The 23447-nt window shown below is 43.9% G+C and overlaps 1 protein-coding gene across 5 annotated transcripts in view; it reads right to left on the bottom strand.

Moving 5' to 3' along the window:
- COP1 (COP1 E3 ubiquitin ligase) overlaps positions 1 to 23447 on the bottom strand; it is a 177065-nt gene that overhangs the window by 88424 nt on the left and 65194 nt on the right. For all 5 annotated transcript variants that reach the window (XM_088461879.1, XM_088461878.1, XM_088461877.1 and 2 more), the window contains 2 exons: positions 21974 to 22088; positions 15556 to 15691 (listed from right to left, as the gene is read on the bottom strand). In XM_088461879.1, coding sequence (XP_088318005.1) covers positions 15556 to 15691; positions 21974 to 22088 — 251 coding nt within the window. The remainder of the gene's footprint in view (positions 1 to 15555; positions 15692 to 21973; positions 22089 to 23447) is intronic.

The raw sequence follows: 23447 nt of genomic DNA on the forward strand, positions 1-23447 counted from the left end.
TGGTGACATGTGGGATACACTACAGGTATTAGCTGGATAACATGTCACAGGTCAGAGCATGCAGGGAGTTACAGTCTCCTTACCAGTTGCTGCACAGGGTACAGTAACCTCTAACTACTGTTAGCATTAAGAAGCTCTGACAAATGCAGCTACAATTTGGCTAATACGTTCACAACCAAATGAGACACAATATGGTCATCAGAGCACTTGGCTGTATTGTACTTGCACATACATTGCTAAGGTGTTGCAGCCGTTTGATACTGTTTTCATAGAAATATACAACTCCCTTATGTGTCGTTGAGGGCAGCACAGGCGGTGCAATGGTTAGCATTACTGCCTCACAGCACTGAGGTTGTGGGTTCGATTCCCACTACGGCCTGTGGAGCTTGTATATTCTCCCTGTGCTTGCGTGAGTTACCGCCGGATGCTCCGAATTCCTCCACACTCCAAAAATATACTGGTGTGTGTGAGCATGTGGTAGGGAATATAGAATATATATAGATCAGTAATGGACTGATGTGAATGGACAAATATTCACTGTAAAGCACTACAGGTTGTGTGCGCTATATAAATAACTGGTAATAAATAATTATGTAAAGCAGCACTTTAAAGATGTACTGTTCAATGTCCTGAAATATAATACAGTTCGAAATAGCACTGGCATGTGTCAAAAGGTAACGTGACAGTACGTAGGTGTGGGGAGAAAATTATAAATTGCACCTTTTAAAGAAATGTTTAAACACTCCATTGTATACCTTGGATGGTTTAATTATTACATGTAAAAAGTTGAGAACTTTACATAAGCGTATTTCAAATGACTGTATGAATCCCTGCTGTTCTCTATGCTTGTTCCAGATTGTGCCTCCGCTCACACCTTAGCGGAAAAAACTTGATGTATAGATCATTCCTTTTCTTAGAATGTCAGCCTGAATATGCGAAGGACTTCTGAAGGCCCTACTACACATCTTTAAATAATTTATGCACTTTAAAGATTTGTTCACACATAGCCTTAGATCAGTCTTTTCAAACGATTATGCAAGAGTTGTTATAAAATAAAAATTCAGCACATTTCACAAGACACGGACTCTATTTAAACATATAAAGCAGCTGAAAATGTGTTACTATTACAGGGCTTGACAAAACCCGGTCGGCATGGCAACCAAGTTTTCAACCTGGCGACTGGATTTTCCTCAGAGTTCACAGTAGCAAGTTCAGCAATTCCCGAACTTCGCAGCATCCCTGGTGGTCCCAGGCACAGTGGGGAATCAGAGCAGCTGTCAAACACAGTAAAACATGTTGCTTCTGGCTACATATTTACATCGCACCACTGTCCTCTAAACACCTCCATACTGTCTTGGCCTCCTGCTGTGCCTCATTTGGTGCCCGGCCCTGAAGCCAGTTTGTTCATACACCCTCCCTCCCCTCGGGGTTATGCAGTAGTCCACTTACCACCACTGTATGAAATGGACATCAAAATGAGGTCCAGTGCCCTCCTGCTGGGCCACAAGTTTATTTAGTCACATCGCCAGTGCTGACATTTTATTTGGAGGTCTTCTACCTATAAAATTATAATAGGAGGATTGGGATCCCTGCTGCCTGGCATACTAGGGATTGGGATCCCTGCTGCCTGGCATACTAGAGATTGGGATCCCTGCTGCCTGGCATACTAGGGATTGGGATCCCTGCTGCCTGGCATACTAGGGATTGGGATCCCTGCTGCCTGGCATGCTAGGGATTGGGATCCCTGCTGCCTGGCATGCTAGGGATTGGGATCCCTGCTGCCTGGCATGCTAGGGATTGGGATCCCTGCTGCCTGGCATGCTAGGGATTGGGATCCCTGCTGCCTGGCATGCTAGGGATTGGGATCCCTGCTGCCTGGCATGCTAGGGATTGGGATCCCTGCTGCCTGGCATGCTAGGGATTGGGATCCCTGCTGCCTGGCATGCTAGGGATTGGGATCCCTGCTGCCTGGCATACTAGGGATTGGGATCCCTGCTGCCTGGCATACTAGGGATTGGGATCCCTGCTGCCTGGCATACTAGGGATTGGGATCCCTGCTGCCTGGCATACTAGGGATTGGGATCCCTGCTGCCTGGCATACTAGGGATTGGGATCCCTGCTGCCTGGCATACTAGGGATTGGGATCCCTGCTGCCTGGCATACTAGGGATTGGGATCCCTGCTGCCTGGCATACTAGGGATTGGGATCCCTGCTGCCTGGCATACTAGGGATTGGGATCCCTGCTGCCTGGCATACTAGGGATTGGGATCCCTGCTGCCTGGCATACTAGGGATTGGGATCCCTGCTGCCTGGCATACTAGGGATTGGGATCCCTGCTGCCTGGCATACTAGGGATTGGGATCCCTGCTGCCTGGCATACTAGGGATTGGGATCCCTGCTGCCTGGCATACTAGGGATTGGGATCCCTGCTGCCTGGCATACTAGGGATTGGGATCCCTGCTGCCTGGCATACTAGGGATTGGGATCCCTGCTGCCTGGCATACTAGGGATTGGGATCCCTGCTGCCTGGCATACTAGGGATTGGGATCCCTGCTGCCTGGCATACTAGGGATTGGGATCCCTGCTGCCTGGCATACTAGGGATTGGGATCCCTGCTGCCTGGCATACTAGGGATTGGTATGGGTTAGGCATGGAATTAGTTGGGACTGGGGGCCCAACTGTGTGACATACTGTGAATTGGCCCTGCTGTATGGCATACGAATAAAGGGCATAATGGTTTGGCATTCTATGCATTTGGGATGTGGCATACTATTAGGGACACTATTGGTGGGGCATGCTATGAAATGGTGGCCCTACTGAGTGACATGCTATGCATTAAGGGCCCTGCTGTGTGGCATACTATGAATGGGGGGCCCTGCTGGGTGGCTTACTATGAACTGGGGCAGTACTGTGTAGTATACCATAAGCTGGGCACCAGAAATAGGCATGAGTCTGATGGACATTGCCGATGTATGTGTGGTGGTCTAATGGGCATTGAAGAGGCTAGAATGGTGGTGTATACACGTTTTCATATATTTTGGTTGGTGATTATGGTCTGGCTCCTTGAATTTAGAAAAATGTGTCGAGTCCTCTAGTATTGTAATATAAGACTTCACAAAAATTATACAGATTGCGAAAGAAAAACATAGTACAGATGTGTCCACATACATCTAGATTCCTTCGCATTAAACAGCCCTTCTAGCCACGCTATGACATGGCGCGACTCAGCAGCACAGAGCGTCTTTTTCCATTAAAATGCGTCATATTTGCAAAGCGAATAGGACGCACAGGCAGCTTCTGCTGATTACAATGATATACGGCATTCCTATATATGTGTATCATAGTGTTCACTCTAGCTCCGGCGGCAGGCAGGGCGCCGGAGCTAGAGAGGGCAACTTTGTGCGGGCGTCGATGGCGCGCGCGTCCGAAAAGGGGGCGTGTCCATGAAAAGGGGGCGTGTCTATAAGACGCGTCCCCTTTTCGTCATACTTGGGGGTGTGCCCGGCACTTAGACACGCCGGGCAGCCCCCAAGCGCTGCAGACAGTGGGAATAGATGCCGGGCGCATGCTCCCCGCTAATACAGCCTAGCGGGAACGCTAGTATCACACATCTGTGCAACTGCGGCTGTATCTGCATGCAAAATGCTAACGTTAGTGTGTCAAGGCGTTACCGAGTCACATGGTGCTCACGCGTTGTGTAACAAGACTTGTAGCACACGGAGGTAAGATGTATGTGGACACATCTGTAGATAAGAATAAGTAATGCAGCATTCGCACGAATGGACTAATTGTGGACAAAATAACACATAGAACCCTCTGGCTCATACCCTGTGCAGTTGGCGGTGTGAGCAAACGATGTTGTAAGTGCACAATCTAAGGTCAGTTTAGCATCACACCATTTAGCATTAGCTTTTTTTCAATGTTTGGTCCAAGTCCCAGGTTATGCAACACAACGTCCACACAACGCCTGAAAAAGGATGTTCCTAATCCCAAGCCCGTTGTGTGGACGTCATGCTGCATAACCTGGGACTTGGACCAAACATTTCTCCCTTTTTGGACCACCAACTGCAAAGGGTATGGAGCTAGAGGGTTTTATGTACTATTCAGTCCATTCGTGCCAATATTATTTCTTATTTCTAGCAAGTATTTATACTATATGCACCCATGTTTAATTTAATTTTGTCAACACACAATAAATGTATTTCTCCCTATACCATGTCCTAAATATTTGTGACTTAGGGATAAAATATTGTGTATAAACAATGTATCCCCCTCATGAACAGAGCAGTCGTGCTTAAACTCATTTGATTGCTTAAATAATAGAGATTAATGTGAACATACCATATTTCATGTGTTTACTACACAGGGGAAATTAGTCTAAGTTTTTTCATTTTATTTCAAAAATGAAACATATGTTCGTGTATGTAATCTGTAAGCCTTATTATTTATACCATTTCTCTAACTAAGTATTGTACTCCTTTTGTGGATGGCCCTTTGTGTATGTACCACAGGTGGTGGAAGTAGAGAGACGTATAGTATACAGGCAGAGTAATAGGATATTCATTATGAGTCTACCCTCACTACATCAGGACCTGGGGATCTGTTCCACCGCAGTCCATATGCTAGTATGGTGCCAGTCAGAGTGATACAGTGACAGGCTCTGGCCTAGTTCTGGGATACCTATTGGGGTCCAGACATTGTACATGAAGCATCCATAATAAAATGCCCCAACTCCCTTATTTAAATTGTGGGAGCAGTCCCTCCACGATTAAATGGCCAGCCTTAAATGGTCCGACAACCAACTGCTGCAGCCTCCTCTGCACCTCAGGCAGAGGAAGGGGCGATACCAATTAGGGACACCATTCAGTTTAATAGCGATTGTGGAAGGAAATGCCTCACTGTGCCCCTCCCACCCGCCCCAAAACATTGCTAGGAAGCCTGGATATTTCATATAATACACTTGCAGCCGAGGGAGAAAAAAAAAAAAAAGAATACCACTAGCAAAATGGGAAAAAAAAAAATATTGTGCACAGAATTAAAATAAAGGAAAGATATAAGTGCGCTCCTCAATCAGTAGTTATATTAGGTTTAGAAAACTGGCAGCTTCCACAGCAGGATCTGCTACCTGCTAAAAAGATCAGAGAGCATAGATAGATGTGGAGCGCTGGTTTAAAAAACCAAACAGTAATAAAAACAATAATTTATTCACAAGCTAACAGTACAAACAATTAAAATATAAATAAAATGATATAAATATAAAGTCCAATGCTGAGATCTGATCAAGCTCTATATATAGAGCCTCCAAAGTCCTTACTTGGAGAAAAAGCTCAGAATAAATATCCAATTCCTAACATGTGAGGATAGTAGATGGTTAAACATTTCTCTGTCTGTTCTTCAATGAACGCTTAGCCAGCATATAGACCCCAATTGATAATTTCAACCTTCAGTATGCAATGGAATGTAATGAATATAATCCACTTGTAGTATCAAAGTTTCAAGCATATAAAACACTGTCGATTGAGTGCTTGAAGTTATACACTCACTGGTAGGAGTCTAATGGAGATGTGCTCTCAACCGCTCGTCAGCGGGAGTGCTAACAGACTTGTGGGTTCGTTTAGACAGTCTGGTAAAATCCGATGCAGTCGCTCGTACAGCACTGAGCACTGCGGCAGTGACAAGGCTGCCGAGGTCTCTAGCGCGGCGGCACCAGGCGCTCAGTGTGGAGTCGTCTCTGTTTGAGCGGCGCCGAAGCACAAGTGCGTGTAGTGGCAGGGTTGCTGGTGTCTCCAACAGAACAACACTGAAGGACGGAGATCCTGATCAGCTCCAACGCTCCAGCCCACCCCATCTTTAGATCCACCTGTGTTTGTATCCCGGCATCACTCAAGACGGAGACGGAGACCAGTTTACATTGAATGCACGGTGTTGTTCTGTTGGAGACAGATCTCAGCACTGGACTATATATTTACATCATTTTATTTATATTTTAATTGTTTAATGTATTGTTAGCTTGTGAATAAATATATTGTTTTTATCACGGTTTGGTTTTTTAAACCAGCGCGCCACATCTATCTATGTTCTCAGAATTAAAACAAGGTAACATTCTAGCTGTGTTCTAGTAGTAAAGACATGGGGAAGAGGATAGTCGCCGAGTCCAGTGCAGGAAACCCTGCACCTTTAAAAAGTGTTGTTGTCTAGTGGGAATTTCACAGACAAGGGGCGCCAACAATGACGCTGTCTCATTTGAAAAAGGTGAGCGGCTGCAGGCAGCAGAACTTTTGCATTGGTGGAACTTCCAGTGTCATAGAATTTGCGAAGAGATCACAGGAGAATAATTGAATTTTAACAAAAAATTTTGTTTTGGGTGGAATTGGCCTTTAAATATGTTGAAATCCTAAACCATGCAAACATTTAAGGATACTGACCACTGATTTTAGGATTGTCCAGTCAAATCAGCTGCCAAGTACTCAAAATCGATCTAGGGCCTCTGTGATCACAAGGAGATGGGTTACTCAGTGTGGGATAGGCTGTGACAGGTTCCATACCCACAGGAGGTGTAGATAACCGCTATTGGGCCCAGGGGGAAAACTTCAGCCTGATTATTGTGATTTGTTTAGTCTGTCAGCCGACATAATATCAATAACCATTAAAAAGCCTGTGGCATTGAGGCTTCTTTTTAGATGTTCTGGTGCACATACGACTTGTTGTTTGGCTTAAGAGACCCTTTACAGAACGGTTACATAAATGTACTCTAGATCTGTATGTTTTTGCTTTACTTTATATTTATCTAGCATAAATATTAAGACATGAAAAAAAAAAAAAATATCCTTTATCTAGCATAAATATTAAGATATGAAAAACAAAAATATCCTTGTAAGGTGGCCGTGTGTTTTCAGTGCTCACCATCATGCTCTTCCCCATCACCTATCTAGGCCAATTTCAGAACAGATAATAGATTGCTAATCCTCAAACAATACAATACTTGCTCTTTTAGCAGGGGATGTGTGTTACAGCACATGTAGCGGGATGTGTTGTCATGGGGGTGGATAGGTAAAGATGACTGACAACACGCCAAGTTTGTGCTTAGCCTGCACAGAGGGATAAAGTGACTATATCTAGAATATACTCTATTGCGCTAGGAATAAATATGTAAAAGCGCCTTTAGAGATCAAATATACGTTTGATACATCTATGTAGGCATACGAAAAACATTCTCAAAAAGAAAAACCCAGAGAGGAAAATGCAGGCGTTTACACATGGTAACAAGCCGTACATCTCTGAAGCATGCATGTAAAGGCCAGTAATCAATACTGTAGTGTCTCTTTAGCCAATACCTCCTGTACTAATCAGATGCCATCGCAGCTGATTCAGCCGTTTACACATGAAGCCTGGAGTTTTCATTTACTGTAAAAAAATAAATGTTATAATACAACTATTTTCTTCTAGTCTAGTCTCCACTCCCACCCAGGGAAACTACATCTCCCATTGGCAGCGCTATCCCTACCAGATAGACCATACAAGCTGCATATTCAGTAAAAAAAAAAAAATTTTATAAAAATGTCCACTATCTAGTATTACCAGCTTGATACTGCATTATCTATTTGTTGAGCTGGTCAGGTACACAATGCAAAATCAGAGAGATTGGACATATGTCCAAAAACAAGTGACAACCGAAATCAAATTATTGGTTGGAAGGTAGTCACTATTGGTGTGTGGGCTGCAATCTCTAGGGCTTAATAACAGGACCCAGTGACAGCCGAAGGTGATACGTCCAATCAGTAATAGTGACAAATGGATGTATCCACTTCAATTTAGACACCCAGTTATATCAGCCCATATGGGTATTATATTGTTTAAAACTTTATGCACAATTTTCAAAGTGAGAAAAAAAAAAAAAAAGAATCTTGGGTGATTCCAATACAAAACATTCACATATTAGGGAGTTGCTCAGACAACATAGTCCTACTGACTTGCCACCATAAGTAGTGACAATGCCATGTGCAAATATTATTTAAATAGCCTGTACATAGTACACAGGGCTTCACAAAGAACATTTCATCACTGACAACAGCTCCTGTTCCCAATAGACTTTACAGTCTAAACGCTAACACAATTGTAAGGCAGCCACTATTTGTGTGTCCCACTTTTATTCCAAGTGAATTTAAAAAGAAAAAATAAATAATAATAGAGAGAGCGCGCGAGAGATGTATATGTCTAGCTATATATTTATAGTGTATACTGTGCTGCTCGTTTCCCCTGAATGATTTCATTCTAGGTCAGGAAATTACTCACTGCGGGTTTCCAGCACCACCTACTGTCCAATATGAGAAGCAACTTTATACATGCCATTCAACATGAGAACAATCATCATCAACAGATAATTAATTGGCCACAAAACTTAAGATACTCCACCAGGGCACATGTACTGAAAGTATTAGCTAGAGATACCAGGAAAGAAACAAAAAGTTTCTGCATAGTTTATAACCTTCTCTAACTCAGCCCACATTACTGTGCTGTGTAAATCAGACACTAAACACCTAGCTACACCATGCAATATTGGGTGCCTGTTCCTATATTGCCATGTGTACTGCTCCAAATTGAGCATTAAACCGGATAATGGTCCCTTTAGACGCAATGGGATTATAAAGAGATATGCTGGCAATTTGGTCAAAAAATTACCTCTATTGTGGTAATCTTCCATTAGACACAGTATTGAAAGCCCATGTGTGCCGAGCGCAAAGCTGGGTACACATCATGCAATGGGGGGACCCAGCAACAATGCAATGTAACTATAAGATGTGCGTGCCATCTGCGATCTGGTGTACAATGGTGCAATGTGTCGTTGCATGTAACAGCACCACGCTGTTCATTGCCATGCAGAACAGCAGATGGGACGATGCGATCGACGATGGATTGGGCGTACAAACACGCTATACGATATGCAGGATATGTCGTTCTGATCCGCGACTGAACGCTATATTGCATGATACATCATGTAGTGTGTACCCCCAGCTTAAAGTCTAACCAGTAAGAGACAAGACAATATAGCCTTCAAAATGTATACAACCATCGGTTGATCTCTGTAGATACAATATACTGGATCCATTTTATACCATACTGAAAAAAAATACTTTTTCCACCTTAAAGTCATTTAGCAGAGTCTATTCAAGACTTTAGCCTGTAATAAGTCTACCCTTCAATCCCGGCAGTCTAAGTATCCATCAACAATTATCCCCATTATCTTGTCCCTACTCGCAAGTACTCTTGGAAAGCACATCTATCAGCCAAGATGTAACATGAAATAAGCTGACCAGTAAGTACAACAGGTTAGCATCACGTGATTAGTGTAACAACATTTCAGTGCTCTAGAAGCTCAGATTACAAAAGCAAATGTTGCATCTATTTCCGTGGATAAAATCCACAGCAGCAGCTTGGGCTCCTGGATTCAGGAGGGATCACTTTCCTGGCACAGCTGCTATGACAGATGTAATGCAGCTAGCTAGTGGAAGCGTTCAAAACTGATAAATACTTAAGCTGAGATGCGGCTTCCCTTGCAAAAAAATATAAAAAATATCTCAAGTGATATCTAGACTAGGAAGGACTCGAAGCACAGAGGGAAGACTGGTGACCCACAAGCAGAGTGGAAATCATCCCTGAGAGGTGACCCGGCAAATATGTGATTAATGCAGCTTTGTTCCCCAAGGCTACTCTGTCCTATGCAAGCGGGTTAGAGGTCTTCCCTCCTACAGAGATACACTGTCTGCGACCTTGGCCCGACTGTCAGGGGCTTTTGTGAATATGAAAGGCAGGATACAAAAGGCTGGAACTGTAAGTCCCCTGCTCTATCGGGAACTGCAAATTAAGCACAGCTGAAAATGATCTGTCCGCTGGAGCCCTGGGCTCTGCAACACACACACTTTGTGCTCTTAAAACTTTGGTGGAATAAATCTGAATAATCATTTCTTTTAAAATATTTCTTAAATAAAAAAATAAAAAAACTCCCAACAGATTTACATCTGAATATCTGCATACATTTCTCCTTTCTGTGGATGTACTTTACATAGAACAAGCTAAAGCCAAAATACAAAGGCCACTGCACAACCAAGCTCATTTTTAGGTTCCCTGATGTGTTTATTAAATATGGAATTAAAAATGTTCCTGTACCCCAAAATCAGTTAAGACGACAGGTGGCCAGTGCCAAATCGGTACTCAAAAAGGATTATTCATGCTTAAGCACAGGTGAATTAATTAGCCTTGGTTTCAGTTAACCATCTCTGCTGAAGTATGGAAATCCTTACAACCTGTACTGTAATGGTGCATACACATGGTACGATCAATCAGCGATAACGATATCGCTGACTGATCGTCCTGCACCTTCCCGGTGTGCTGGATGATCATTATCGTTCATCCAGCACACCACCACCGGCAGGCCAGCGACACGCAATCAACGATCGCAGTTCCCTATGTAACCTGGTCGGTATCGACGAGGTTGGCCTGCTAGCACGGGCAACGGTTGATATAGTTATCGACCATACGTGTCCGCGCATCGCTGGTCCTTGGGCACCAAAAAAATTAACGATCTGAACGGTAACGATATGGTCGATATCGTCATCATTCATATTGTCCATTTTCATCGTACCGGAGGCACGCACCTTTAGAACCAAGTTGGGAAACCTGCTGAATAGAACGAATTCTATTCTGTGTCCATCACTTAAAAACGGTCGTGTAGGATTCAGAAGTCGGACAATTGGTAAAGGGCCTCTTTTCTCATATGCAATCAAAAACGGAAAGAAAGGTACAGTAAAAACACCAACTGATGTTAAAAATTATATATATATATACATATATATATATATATATATATATATATATACATACACACACACACACACACACACACACACATACATACACTCATTGATATGGCCTCTATCACACTGATCCCTTAAGTGCATGGCTGTGTAGCCGCTAGATCTGTATGCCCATTACACTAGCTCAACTAGTTACCTTCCTCAATTCTCCCCCATTTAAAGGCTGGTTTGTTTCCCAACACAGCTTTCTATCTCGCTTTGGTCCACGCTTTTTTTTTTCCTGCATGTGGGTGTCAAACACGTGTTAGCACAGGGATCAATGATCGGTTGTTTGGACAAGGTTTTCCTTTCCGGGTGTTGTATGAGCAGTAATAAAATAAGCTCCCCAAGAAAATATATATGAAAGAGCCAATTGTGGACCAGGCTTAAAAAAAAAAAAAAAAAAAAAAAGAGTGCTTTTCACTTTCAGAGAGCTTATTTTATTGGCTTGTACAGGTCTTCATTCACAGTTTCCTAAATACATAGCTTTTACTTTCTAGCTATAAATTGTGCCCTAGTTGACTGCTCAGCTCTAGCATGTTCTCTGCACTGGAAGGAACAGTCTCTAGGGAATAGCTTTGTGTAATATCCCAGGGAAACATGTATGAAAAGCCCCTGCCTGATTAGATAAATGTAGAAACATGCTCCAAACAAGGTATCTAGTAAAAATTACATGAAAGAATGTACAGGCTAATAAAGCTAAGAATGTAATCCTTGCTACAAGCTTACAATGATACATGGTCTGGGGGCCCGGAATTAGGAGGCAACGTGCTGAGGGTTATTTGCTAATGCTGCATGACTGAATGATTTTGGCGACAATCTAACGGCAATGAAGGACCTAGCGATTAGACCGATCACGGATACACTGAACGATGTATGGGTGAGATGTTAATTACGCATAGAAAAAAACCGGATACAGATGCACTATGCAATCATTACTACTCAAAATTGAAATATATATTACAATTAAATATGGGCCTGCCCACCGCTGTCCAGGTCACCTCTCGTCGGGCAAGTCCCTAAGACTTTGTTAATTACACTGCGCAAAAATCGCCAGAATGACATTTGGACATGTTTAAAAATTAAATGAAACTAACACAACCTTTATTGTGCCGTTTTGCAGGTAGAGATCACTTTGTGGTAAAAAAAAAAAAAAAAGTTGCCTATTTTTCAGATTGAAGGAATACATGACGTTGTGCATGGCTGCTTCACCCACATTAGACAAGTCAGGAGCAAGGACCCCCCAGGGCTCTATCTTTCCCTACTTATCTCTAATAATCTCACTTTTGCATCATATGGGAAAACCAAAGCTAGCTGCTGTCATACAACATGTCCTACAAGGAAGCAACGGACCACATTCTCTATCCAGTAGTCATACAACACACACAGAGCACATTTAGATGCTGAAACACAAGATGAAGAGACAAGTATCGAATGACACAGCCCTGGGGTCACGGGCAGCATAATGGGTTAGGTACGGGTTCCTGGCAGTCAGAATCCAGACGCCGGCATCGTGAGAGGGTTAGGACACCAACACCTGTATTCTAACTCTACCCCTAACCCCTCCCCTCCTACATCTAAGCCCTAAAGGGTCTCACCGCAGCAAAGGGACTGAGGACCCTGCACAGACAACGGGATAAGGTAAGTAATACAGCTGGGTGGGGACGGCAGCAGGGAGGGATAGGGCAGACTAAGGCGACCCAGCACATGCCAGGTCCAATTTATCAGTCACATATAAAAGGTTTAACCTGCACACCACCAAATATACCACATTTGTGGAATTAAACAGAGGGTGTAAATAATAAGCCACTGCTCCGCTCATAATCAGGGCTAAAAATGCACTGTTTGTTCCAGCTGGTTATGAAACAAGTGTTAAGTATTGGGCGATGAGAATGGTAGTCCATTAGCAGATCACCGCACTGGGTGGCAGTCCTGCACACAGCCTACTTCTATTAATGTACAACATTGATTTCTCAATGTTATACATTGAGAAATCAATAGCAGGAGATCAAAATGGGAGACATCAAAAACTCACACAGTAGGACGTTTTCTACTGGCTAACATAATATACTGGTTCACTTAATAAGTAAGGATTGTAATAAATGAGGGCTGTTTACTAAGGCATTAGCTGTGCAAAGCACATCGAGACTATAATCACTATCAGTATAAAGCTAACAAATGATCCTGCCTGCCTACTCACTCTAATGTCTACATTATCCTGCCTGCCTACTCACTGTAATGTCTACATTATCCTGCCTTCCTACTCACTCTAATGTCTACATTATCCTGCCTGCCTACTCACTGTAATGTCTACATTATCCTGCCTGCCTACTCACTCTAATGTCTACATTATCCTGCCTGCCTACTCACTCTAATGTCTACATTATCCTGCCTGCCTACTCACTCTAATGTCTACATTATCCTGCCTGCCTACTCACTCTAATGTCTACATTATCCTGCCTGCCTACTCACTCTAATGTCTACATTATCCTGCCTGCCTACTCACTCTAATGTCTACATTATCCTGCCTGCCTACTCACTGTAATGTCTACATTATCCTGGATGAAGTTACTGATACTCACTCCTCTAATCACATCATACCAATGTAAGCTGATCCAATAAGAAAAGCTATTTGTAACAAAGTGTATACAAAACATATACATACAGACTCAATGGCCACTCCATTACAGAATACCTGCTCGATAATGCAAATATACCGTATGACCAGACAATCAAGTGGCATCAACTCCATGCAGGAGCGCATGCAGACATGACTCAAGAGCTTCAGTTATTGTCAGGACACTAGAATAAGGAATGAATATATAAGCTAAGTGACTGACGGTGGAATGATTGTTGGTGCCAGACTGGGGGTGTTTTCAGCATCTCCGAAACTGTTGCTCATTTGGAGTTTTCACCCCCAACAGTGCCTTACAGAGGTGTGAGTGCAAAACAAGACATCCAATGAGCAGCAGCTATGTGACAAGAGCGCGGTGTCAGAAGAAAACACTAGTATACTGCTTTCAACTAAGAACAAGAAACTGAGGCTACAGTGGTCACAAGCCATCAGGAACTGGACAGGTGAAGACTCTAAAAACATCCTGCAGTCTGATGAATCACGGCTTCTGCTCTGACATGCAGATGTTACGGTCAGAATTTGTCACAAACATGAATCCATGGATCCACCCTACCTTGTGTCTGGCTGGGTGTGGTGGTGTAGTGGGTAAGGGGAGTGTTCTCTTAGCAAGCATCAGGCCTTTTAATCCCATTAGATCATCATTTAAATGCCACAGTCTACTTAGATAATCGTTAATGGTGGGTACACACCTGACAGATATATCTGCAGATCGAGTGATCTGCAGATGATGGTCACTCATACACACTGAATGGCCATCAACCTGCTTGTGCCCCGGGTGCCGGGGGGTCCAGCCTGTCCACGGCTGCCGCTGTGTGTGTACGGGCAATCTGCAGTCCGCCTGTACACACTTGCCGATGGACAGATATGTCTGCAGACATATCTGTCCATCGGCTGTGCAGCATAGCCAGTGCGATATGTCTTTGAACGACAGTTCACAGACATATCGTGTGTACACACTGGCCAACGGGCAGCAGATATATATCAATTGATTGGCCAATATATACGTTAGTGTGTACCCAAGCTTTAGGAATGTTGTCAGCACCTTGTTGAATCCACAAACAATTGAGGCTGTTCTGGGGAAGAGGTGTCCTGTCCAGTTCAAGATAAGGTGGCCACTTGAGGATAGATATATATATATATATATATATATTCTGTTTGTATGTATGTGCCCCTTATCTACCAGGAGATAACATACAGCATGAAACACTGATATATAAACCAGAGTTGGGAGTTATTGCCCCACAAAAGCAGAAGAGTTATAAGGCTCTTTATGAACTTTGCTCATAGGGTCATATCTACACTAAAAAGTAACCAGTCAGCATGCTAATAATATAGGACAATCCACTTTGATCAGTCTAGTGTAGACCATGAAAACAAATGTCTAATTGGATTTGTATTGTTGCCCAATGTTAGCAAATAACCCTCTCTGCTTTGCTGTAAGGGCTGATTCCAAAGAACAGATTAAACATTACTACATATAAAACAAAATAACTTGCTAGCATTAAATTTACATGTTAAAATCATATTACTTAGCCGTTTTCAACAAGCATATAAAACCCATTTCATAAAACCCTTTAGCCAGGCAGCGATGCGGTAGCTGAAAAGCTAGCTGCCACCATATATTCAGGAATTCTGCTGTTGAACAGGACAAGAAGCTTTAGAAGAATATTCAGAACATATGCAAAGGCTGCCCCCGAGTGTTTAAAAGTTGAACAACATACACAGACGATAACTGAAGGCGTATATATAACACATCACAGGAGAAAAATTTCTGAAGCCTCAAATAATAAATCTGTAAATAAGTCCAATGTCATCTAAACAGTGATAAATCTGTCATTCTGCCGATGTATTGCTGCAAGCAAGTGACAAATGACTGCACTGCACTTCAGGCATAACAAAAAGTGTTTAAATGGGATTCTGCAGCTTATTTAATTTGAAATAGAGTTTGGAGCAACAGGAAAAGTTAACCCATTCCATTTCAAAAGTTCTAGTTAGAAATAGAGAAAATATTGTGGGGGTTTTTAAGAACAGGTAGTGTGCAAGTCTAGGAAGTAGAGGCGATAATCTTACCTGGACACGATGCTGGAGCCATTGTACAGATCACTGGCGTAGGAGAGCGTGGCGAGAGGTCGCACAGAATTATATCTGGTAAATTTAGACAGGCACTCCTGAAACTCATCCAACTGACTGACTGTCCGGCTATCGTCTGTCCAGAAAGACAAAACAATAAGGTGAAATAATGCAAGCCTATAAATAGCTTTGAAACAAATCAGCAAATGTATCAGATTCCAAATTGTTTTGTACATATATTTATTTAAAATCACTTGGAACCATTCCCTGATCATCAGCCACATTGTTTTCATAGGACAGCCAAACTCTAACCTAGAGAGGATGGGGGTTGGTGTATCTATACACTGCGTGGAACTTTTGTAGGCAATTCCTATGTACCGGTACACCCTTCCGTGGTTCTTTAAAATGTATAGGATAACCCTGCACCTAATTGCATCATTCTGTGCTGCACATACTTTCCCTTATGGGATAATGTACCATTTAAGGTGAAGCACCATGTCCATCAAATCCTCTCCCTATGTGTGGTTTATAATTATAAACAAGTTGTACTTTGAGATCTTGCTTCTCTAGGTGGGTACACAGATCTGATGTTGCCCGATCCAGCTGCCATATCGTCGACATCGGCCAGTGTGTTTCGCAGGGTCATCAACAGATCTGCCGTACATGCTGCTCAATCTGTCAATGTGATGAACGATGCCAGGCAGGTGAATGGAGCCGGTGCCAAACACATCGGCCGATCAGGCACCAGCTCGTGTAATGTGTACCAACCGGCCAATATGTTACCCCGCTGGCCCTCGCATTGCTGGGTACACACATCGGTAAGTCTGAACCTCGCTTCTCAATGTTTACATGGAATAGTGTCAGAATTTTTAAATCAGGACTTCGAAACAGCATTGAGATATACTAATGAGGGGGTATCTTATCTGTTCCTCTCTATAATCCAATAAACAGCGACAGTCTTCCCAGGAAATGTGTTGTGTGTACGGTAATCAGCTGGCATAGAACATGAAAATGTTCTGCAAATTCATCTTTCTGGCTGTTCACATGGGTTGTCAGAATAGCAAGCGATTTGGTCTTTATAACTGGGTCCACCATGCTGCCCTATAGAGAACAAAAGTTCACAATGAAAACTAAAGATGGCCATACACTAGTACGACCAGCATAAGATGAGATTCATCATACGATTTCCCTTCAACTCCCTGGCAGTCCCGGCCGCACGATTTGGTGCTTTTGGACATACGATGTACATACGATTTCACATACCATCATTTGCCTCTATATGATGGGTCGTGATACGATCGATCGTGTGCCTCACTAAAAACATGCTATCATAATAGAGTTAAATAGAGGAAAATGTTACTCAAATGACGCCACTCGGACGCACAATGCATCACATGTGCAAATATACGGCACGATCTGCATATGATTGAGACTGATAATATGGGCTGCACGGCTGATCATAAGATACGATACAAAAGCAGCGCGTTGTACGAGGCGTCTAAAGTAGTACAATCTGCTAGAAGTCTCACTAGTGTATGCCCAGCATAAGTTTTCCCTACAGCTTGTGCACAGGTTGATTTCTTTCACCTGCACTCCCTCCTGTACTAGTGTTACTTCAGCACAAAAGAAATCCACAACTCTCCAAGCCCCATGTATCCACCAGGAGGGTGCAAAGTAAGCATCACCTGAAAATGGGCCACAAAGAGTCACAGTGCTGCGTGTACACTGCCGTAAGAAACGCCTTTCCATTTTACCCAGCAGGTCATCGCTCCTGCCTTTAGCAAACTCAGAACATCATTCTCCTGCTTTTGGTTAAGAAACAACTGCAAGATAATGTCGGCAGACAAAGGAAAGGAACCCCTGTCATACTTCATGCTGGGAGAAGGAGGCTTGCGTAGGAGAGAAGCTCAGTTTTCAGTGGAAGCCCTTTTTTTTTTATAAGACTCAGGGCCTGATTCATTAAGGATTGCAACAGCACTCGCAGTTGGCCAATTGTTGCATACTGCAATCACTGAGGCCATGCAGAGCAGAGTGAATGACAGGCAGTGAGCATTTGGGGAGGTGAAGTGGGGGGGGGTCAGGTTGGTCAGAGAAACGCAGGTGTGTCTGGCCGTTTGAAGCTGCGTGCAACGAGGTTAGCTATTTCTAAGTAAGGTCAGGGATGCTGTAATTCTGCGTGAGGGGCCGCTGTTACCGATGTTTATGCTTGTAATGTATTGTTGTAGCGGTAGAGGGAGGCAATGGGCGTCTTTATGCTGGCAGTGTGACGGAATTGCGATTGCAATCATTAGCATATTTTCGCAGAAGACCTGCGTTCGATTACGGAGCTGCGATTGCAATAGCGAACCATGATGAATCAGGCCCTCCGTGACTTATGACCATACTCATATAGGAGATGCTCTTACAGGAAACATGTGTAGAAGTTATATGGAGATACTAAAGCGTTATCTTCTTTTCCTGGATGGTCAGATCTATATATGTAATGTGTGGTGTGTGGATGGCTTTTTCAGTACCACACAGTACCACAACAATATAGTGCCGCTACCTCTAGTACACAGTTCTTAGTACACAAGATGGTTAAAGAACAGGCTGTGACTCTTTTACACTTTCCATTCAATACCGCATTGTTATTTTCTGCTCACAGTTTCTACAATTCCTAACGTACATAACAAAATTACCTTAAAAAAAGTCACTGAGCATTAACCAAACGTGTGAAGACTCCTGCACACGTTATTTTACTACACTGACATCATGACGCACGCAGTCCGGACCATAGACGCCACGGCACCAGCTATCTAGGAGAGTGGCTTATGTTATACCCCCAGTCACCGCTAACTAAGGTGAACGGTATCTCCTTTGACCCCTCCGGCACTGCTGAGCCATCTGCGGGGGGGACCCACAGCAGCATGCTGCCATTTAAAGATCAGGGCTGACACTGTATCTGTCCACTGCCTACAACATAAGGAACTGGTGTCTCTGTGACTACTTCGGCCCCGCTGTATCAACAAGGGGAATATTGAGCAGCAGAAGTTGAACCCCGGTGGTGTTTAGTAGGGAGTGTTATGGTAAGTTACAGAACCCATCTGTGTGCATTCAGTATTCAATATTTTTATATGCACAATTTTTCACAAAGATGCTATAAACATTGGTCTGGGTGTTTTTGTCTATGTTCAGTTTACTGTGTTACAGAGCACAAGTCAGCCTGGCATTTATAGTTTAATATGTATAACTCAACAAGCGCTTCCATTCTATAAGTATTTATAACAAAATTATGGACAGAAGCAAGCAAGAGAGAAGAAACAGCGCTCGGTGCCCAGCATCTGTTTGCAACGAGATCTTAAACTATATACAGTATACATATAGAAAATCACTGTAACTATTACAGCAAATGTTATTGAAGTTCAAAGGCAACAATGTTCTTCATAGGCTGCCTAAGCACAGACGTGTGGCCTGGGGTAGCTTTATAAGAGGCCGCTTGTCAAGTGGTTGTACAAGATGAGGAATTGAAAAAAAGGTGGCCAGGAGGAGACATTACATAACTGCTGGGTGCAATGAGGAGAGACAGGAAAAAAAGAAGACAGATTATTTCTGTTCTTGGGGCACCTGTATTATTGGGAAGTACAAAGCACCTGCTCTATTCTCTTACTGCATCCTGTTCTTATTACCGAAGGTTGCTGAAAGCACACAGTGTACAGGATAGCGGCTTCCAGCAGCTGTGGGGCATGCATAATCTTTACAAGGGACAGAGCAGCTAGATCTTTAAATCAGAACAGAACAGTTGAAAACAGAACAGAAGATAGATAATTTTGGAGGAGAGATATGTACTAGATTAAGCCAAGATGAGAAAAAAAAAAAAAGTTCAAATGTTATGTGAAATACTTCTATTTATGGTATATTTCTGCACCAAATATCTGTCTGTTGCATAATATCTATTTTCCTCCTGTGAATGTCATTTTCCCACTGCTTATTATTTTTTAGGTTTAGTTCATGATAACTATCGCAAGAGCGACCCCTGCAGGCTGTATGAAGGTATGATTTTTTTTATAAGCACAGCATTGAACAATGGGAACCATGAATAAAGGCAGCTCAATACCAGTGCTTAACGTGCTTCTCTCCAAAACATTGTACATTTCAAAACCTTAACACTCAGAGCCAGGGTCACTCATATTCCCATCTTACAGTATATGTGATCCTGTGTATTACTTTCATTGTAACCTGTTGTGTCTCCTTGTAGAATGCTGCATATTAGGTGAGTATAAGGAACAACTACAAAGGACCAACAATAATGGATACATTACATACATTACAAGAAATTTCATGAAATTTTATCACTGAACGTAAGCATGATAGTATAGCAAAGAGAAGATAGAGGAGCTATGAAAATACATAACTACAGTCAGTGATCACGCTGAACAGAAAAATATGTGGGTGCCAGAGACCCCTCACTTAATAAAAATTGGGGTCCTACTCCACTGTGTTTGGGTTCTATCACAATTTACACCTCACTGTCTGAGGGGAAAGTACACAGGGGAGCAGAAGGTGGAGACATGGGGCGTGGGGGACAGGGAGCACAGGTGGGAGGGCAAAGTACACAGGGGAGCAGAAGAGGTGCAGATATGGGGAGAGGGCAGCAGTTAGCACAGGTGGGAGGGCAGAGTACACAGGAGAGAAGAGGGGTACAGACATGGGGAGTGGGCAACAGTTAGCAAAGGTGGGAGGGCAAAGTACACAGGAGAGAGGAAGGGGTAGAGACATGGGGAGTGGGCAACAGTTAGCACAGGTGGGAGGGCAGAGTACACAGGAGAGAGGAGGGGTACAGACATGGGGAGTGGGGAACAGGGGGCACAGGTTGGAGGAGAGAGTACACAGGAGAGCAGAAGGGGTACATACATGGGGAGAGGGGAACAGGTGTCACAGGTGGGAGGGCAAAGTACATAGGAGAGCAGAAGGGGTACAGACATGAGGAGTGGGGAACAGGGGGCACAGGTTGGAGGAGAGAGTACACAGGAGAGCAGAAGGGGTACAGACATGGGGAGAGGGGAACAGGGGTCACAGGTGGGAGGGCAAAGTCACAGGAGAGCAGAAGGGGTACAGACATGGGGAGTGGGGAACAGGGGGCACAGGTTGGAGGAGAGAGTACACAGGAGAGCAGAAGGGGTACAGACATGGGGAGAGGGGAACAGGGGGCACAGGTGGGAGGAGAGAGTACACAGGAGAGCAGATGGGGTACAGACATGGGGAGTGGAGAACAGGGGGCACAGGTGGGAGGGCAGAGTACATGGGAGAGCAGAATGTGTATAAACATGGGGAGAGGGGAATAGGGGGGCACAGGTGCGAGGGGAGAGTACACAGGAGAGCATAGGCAGAACAGACACGGGCAGAGGGGAACAGGGGGGAGGGGAGAGTACACAGGAGAGTAGACGGAGAACAGAAATGGGGAGAGGGGAACAGGGCACAGGGGTGGGAGGGCAGAGTACACAGTAGAGCAGAAGGGGAAAAGGGAACAGGGGACACAAGGGTGGGAGAAAAGACTACACAGGAGAGCAGAAGGGGTATAGTATTTTGCTCCGCTATTATTATAATAGGACACAAGTCAAACAGGGCACTAGTGGGTGCAGCAGCTGTATTTCCTTGTGTGCTATAACATATAAATACCATTTACCTGCTGCCAGTAAAAGTGATACTGCCTACACAGCAGTCACACGGGCCAATGATGACATCAGTGTCCTTCTACTGAAGGGAATCTATCCATTAGCACTGGGGTAAGGTAGGAGGAAGCATGATCCAGCGTCAGATTGAACGCACAGCCGGCGGCGACTGAATCAGGAGACGCCACCAAGCGATGACTGATTGGTGAATGCTGCCGGCAGTGAATAGACAAAGCACCGCCTGCGATGATTGGCTGCTGTGCCCGCTGTGTGTGCACTGGAGCAGCCAATCACCGCTGGCAGCATCTCCACAGCCAATCACCGCCGGCAGTGATTGGCTGCAAGCACACAAGTGAGGAACTCGCGACTGGGTCCTATGGGACCCAGACATTTTTAAAAACGGAGTCCCTCACTACCTGTATCGCGTAAAAACGCGAAATAGTGCGTATTTCGCGATCACTGTACAGTATAACCTTATATCACATGTAACCATACCCTCAACTGCAATATGTAACGTAAACCTTCACACACAGCATTTTACATCAGGACCTAACCGGAAGCTATCAGGACATTAACAGTATCTAAGCTTTACTGAATTTTTATTCTGCCGAAGTTCATTTGATGTAATAATCCTAATTTAAGCATCTCATTTAAGACCAATCAATATGAGAACAGAGTAAAGGCTTCACTGGCTGCAGTAATTGTATTTAGATGGTGTAAGCATCAGCTGCGAGAGCCTTGGGATGTACAGCGCTGGTTGTGCTCCTTACCTGACACACGAGCCATCCTTGTGGAGAAGTAACACTGCTCCAAGTCTTCAAAATGTGCGGTGAGGCGTTTCCGACGAGATGCCAGCGTGCTGTTATACCATGGCTGCTTCTTAGTCTGGAGAGAGAGAGTATGGGGTGATCAGGAGACTACACAAGCACTACAAGTGCCATAACACAGACACGCTGTCATTTTATTTATATGTAAATCCGAAACAAAATAGGAAAATAAAACAAATCACATACACAATAGACAACCAGGAATCTGGTTTGCAGATAAAATCTATACAGAAGAGGAGGTCTGTACGAAGTACAACACTGCACACGCAGAGCTAAGGGCGCGTATCCAGTACACGATAAAAATGTACGGAATCATTACGACATCGTTAATTAATCGTGCAGTGAATATGCTGGCAACGACCAGCGATGCGCGCTCCCGCTGGTCGTTGATAGCCAGGTTGCGCATGTTCAGGGATGAGGGAGGGTGTCTGCACTGAACGACATCGTTTATTGTGGGCACAATAGCCACTGCACAGTATGATGAACGATTACGATGTTGTAATCGTACAGTCGTTCTATAGTACTGGTTACGCACCTTTAGACTATGCCGGCCCGTCATTTCTGGCCAAATCGGAATGACATATCAGCCGGATAATCCAGTGTGTATGGACTATCTAACAGGTTCTCAAACTCGGTCCTCAGGACCCCAAACGGTGCATTTTTTCAGGTCTCCTCACAGAATCACAAGTGAAATAATTATCTTGACCTGTGGATCTTTTAAAATGTGTCAGTGAGTAATAAATACACCTGTGCAACTGCTGGGTGACCTGGAAAACGTGAACTGTGTGGGGTCCTGAGGACCGAATTGGAGAACCACTGGACTATCTGGTCGCTCCTGTTGTCACATGCAATATGGTCCGGTCGGCCAATATCGCATGTGGCACTGTTGCAGGTAATGAAGAAGGGAACGAGGGATCATTCCGTTGTTCATTACATTGCTCAATGTGGCTGACATATCGTCCAGGTACACATCGCTAAGTGTGTACCCAGCATAAGTGTATAGGGTTTGTCTCATCCACTTTGGGAGGATTTTCACACAACTAAATGTCCATCATTCCCCCACCTCCAGGAACTTTGTTGTCTGCCCAAGTCAGCTATCACCCAAACTCGCTTGCACTGGGAGGACCAGTAAAAAACAAAGAAGTGTTATCGGAAAGCACTGGTGGAAATGGCAGACTGCCACAGCATATCTCCAATACAAAGAAGCTGCCTTTTCTAGTAGTTTGTAAAGCCCTGTGCCCATCACACAATTCTTACTCAGAGTTTCTACAGCAGGATAGTGCAAACAGTGGGGTGCTAGAGACAGGGCTGGATGTGTAAATGCCTCAAGAGGGAAAAAAAAATAAAAGTTTTGTAGAGAACAAAAACCAATGGACAAAGGATAATGGCAATATTCTAGTGGTGGTGAGACCCCTTG

The sequence above is a fragment of the Taudactylus pleione genome, unplaced genomic scaffold, assembly GCF_031769625.1.
Source record: "Taudactylus pleione unplaced genomic scaffold, aTauple2 ptg001123l, whole genome shotgun sequence".
NCBI lineage: Eukaryota > Metazoa > Chordata > Amphibia > Anura > Myobatrachidae > Taudactylus > Taudactylus pleione.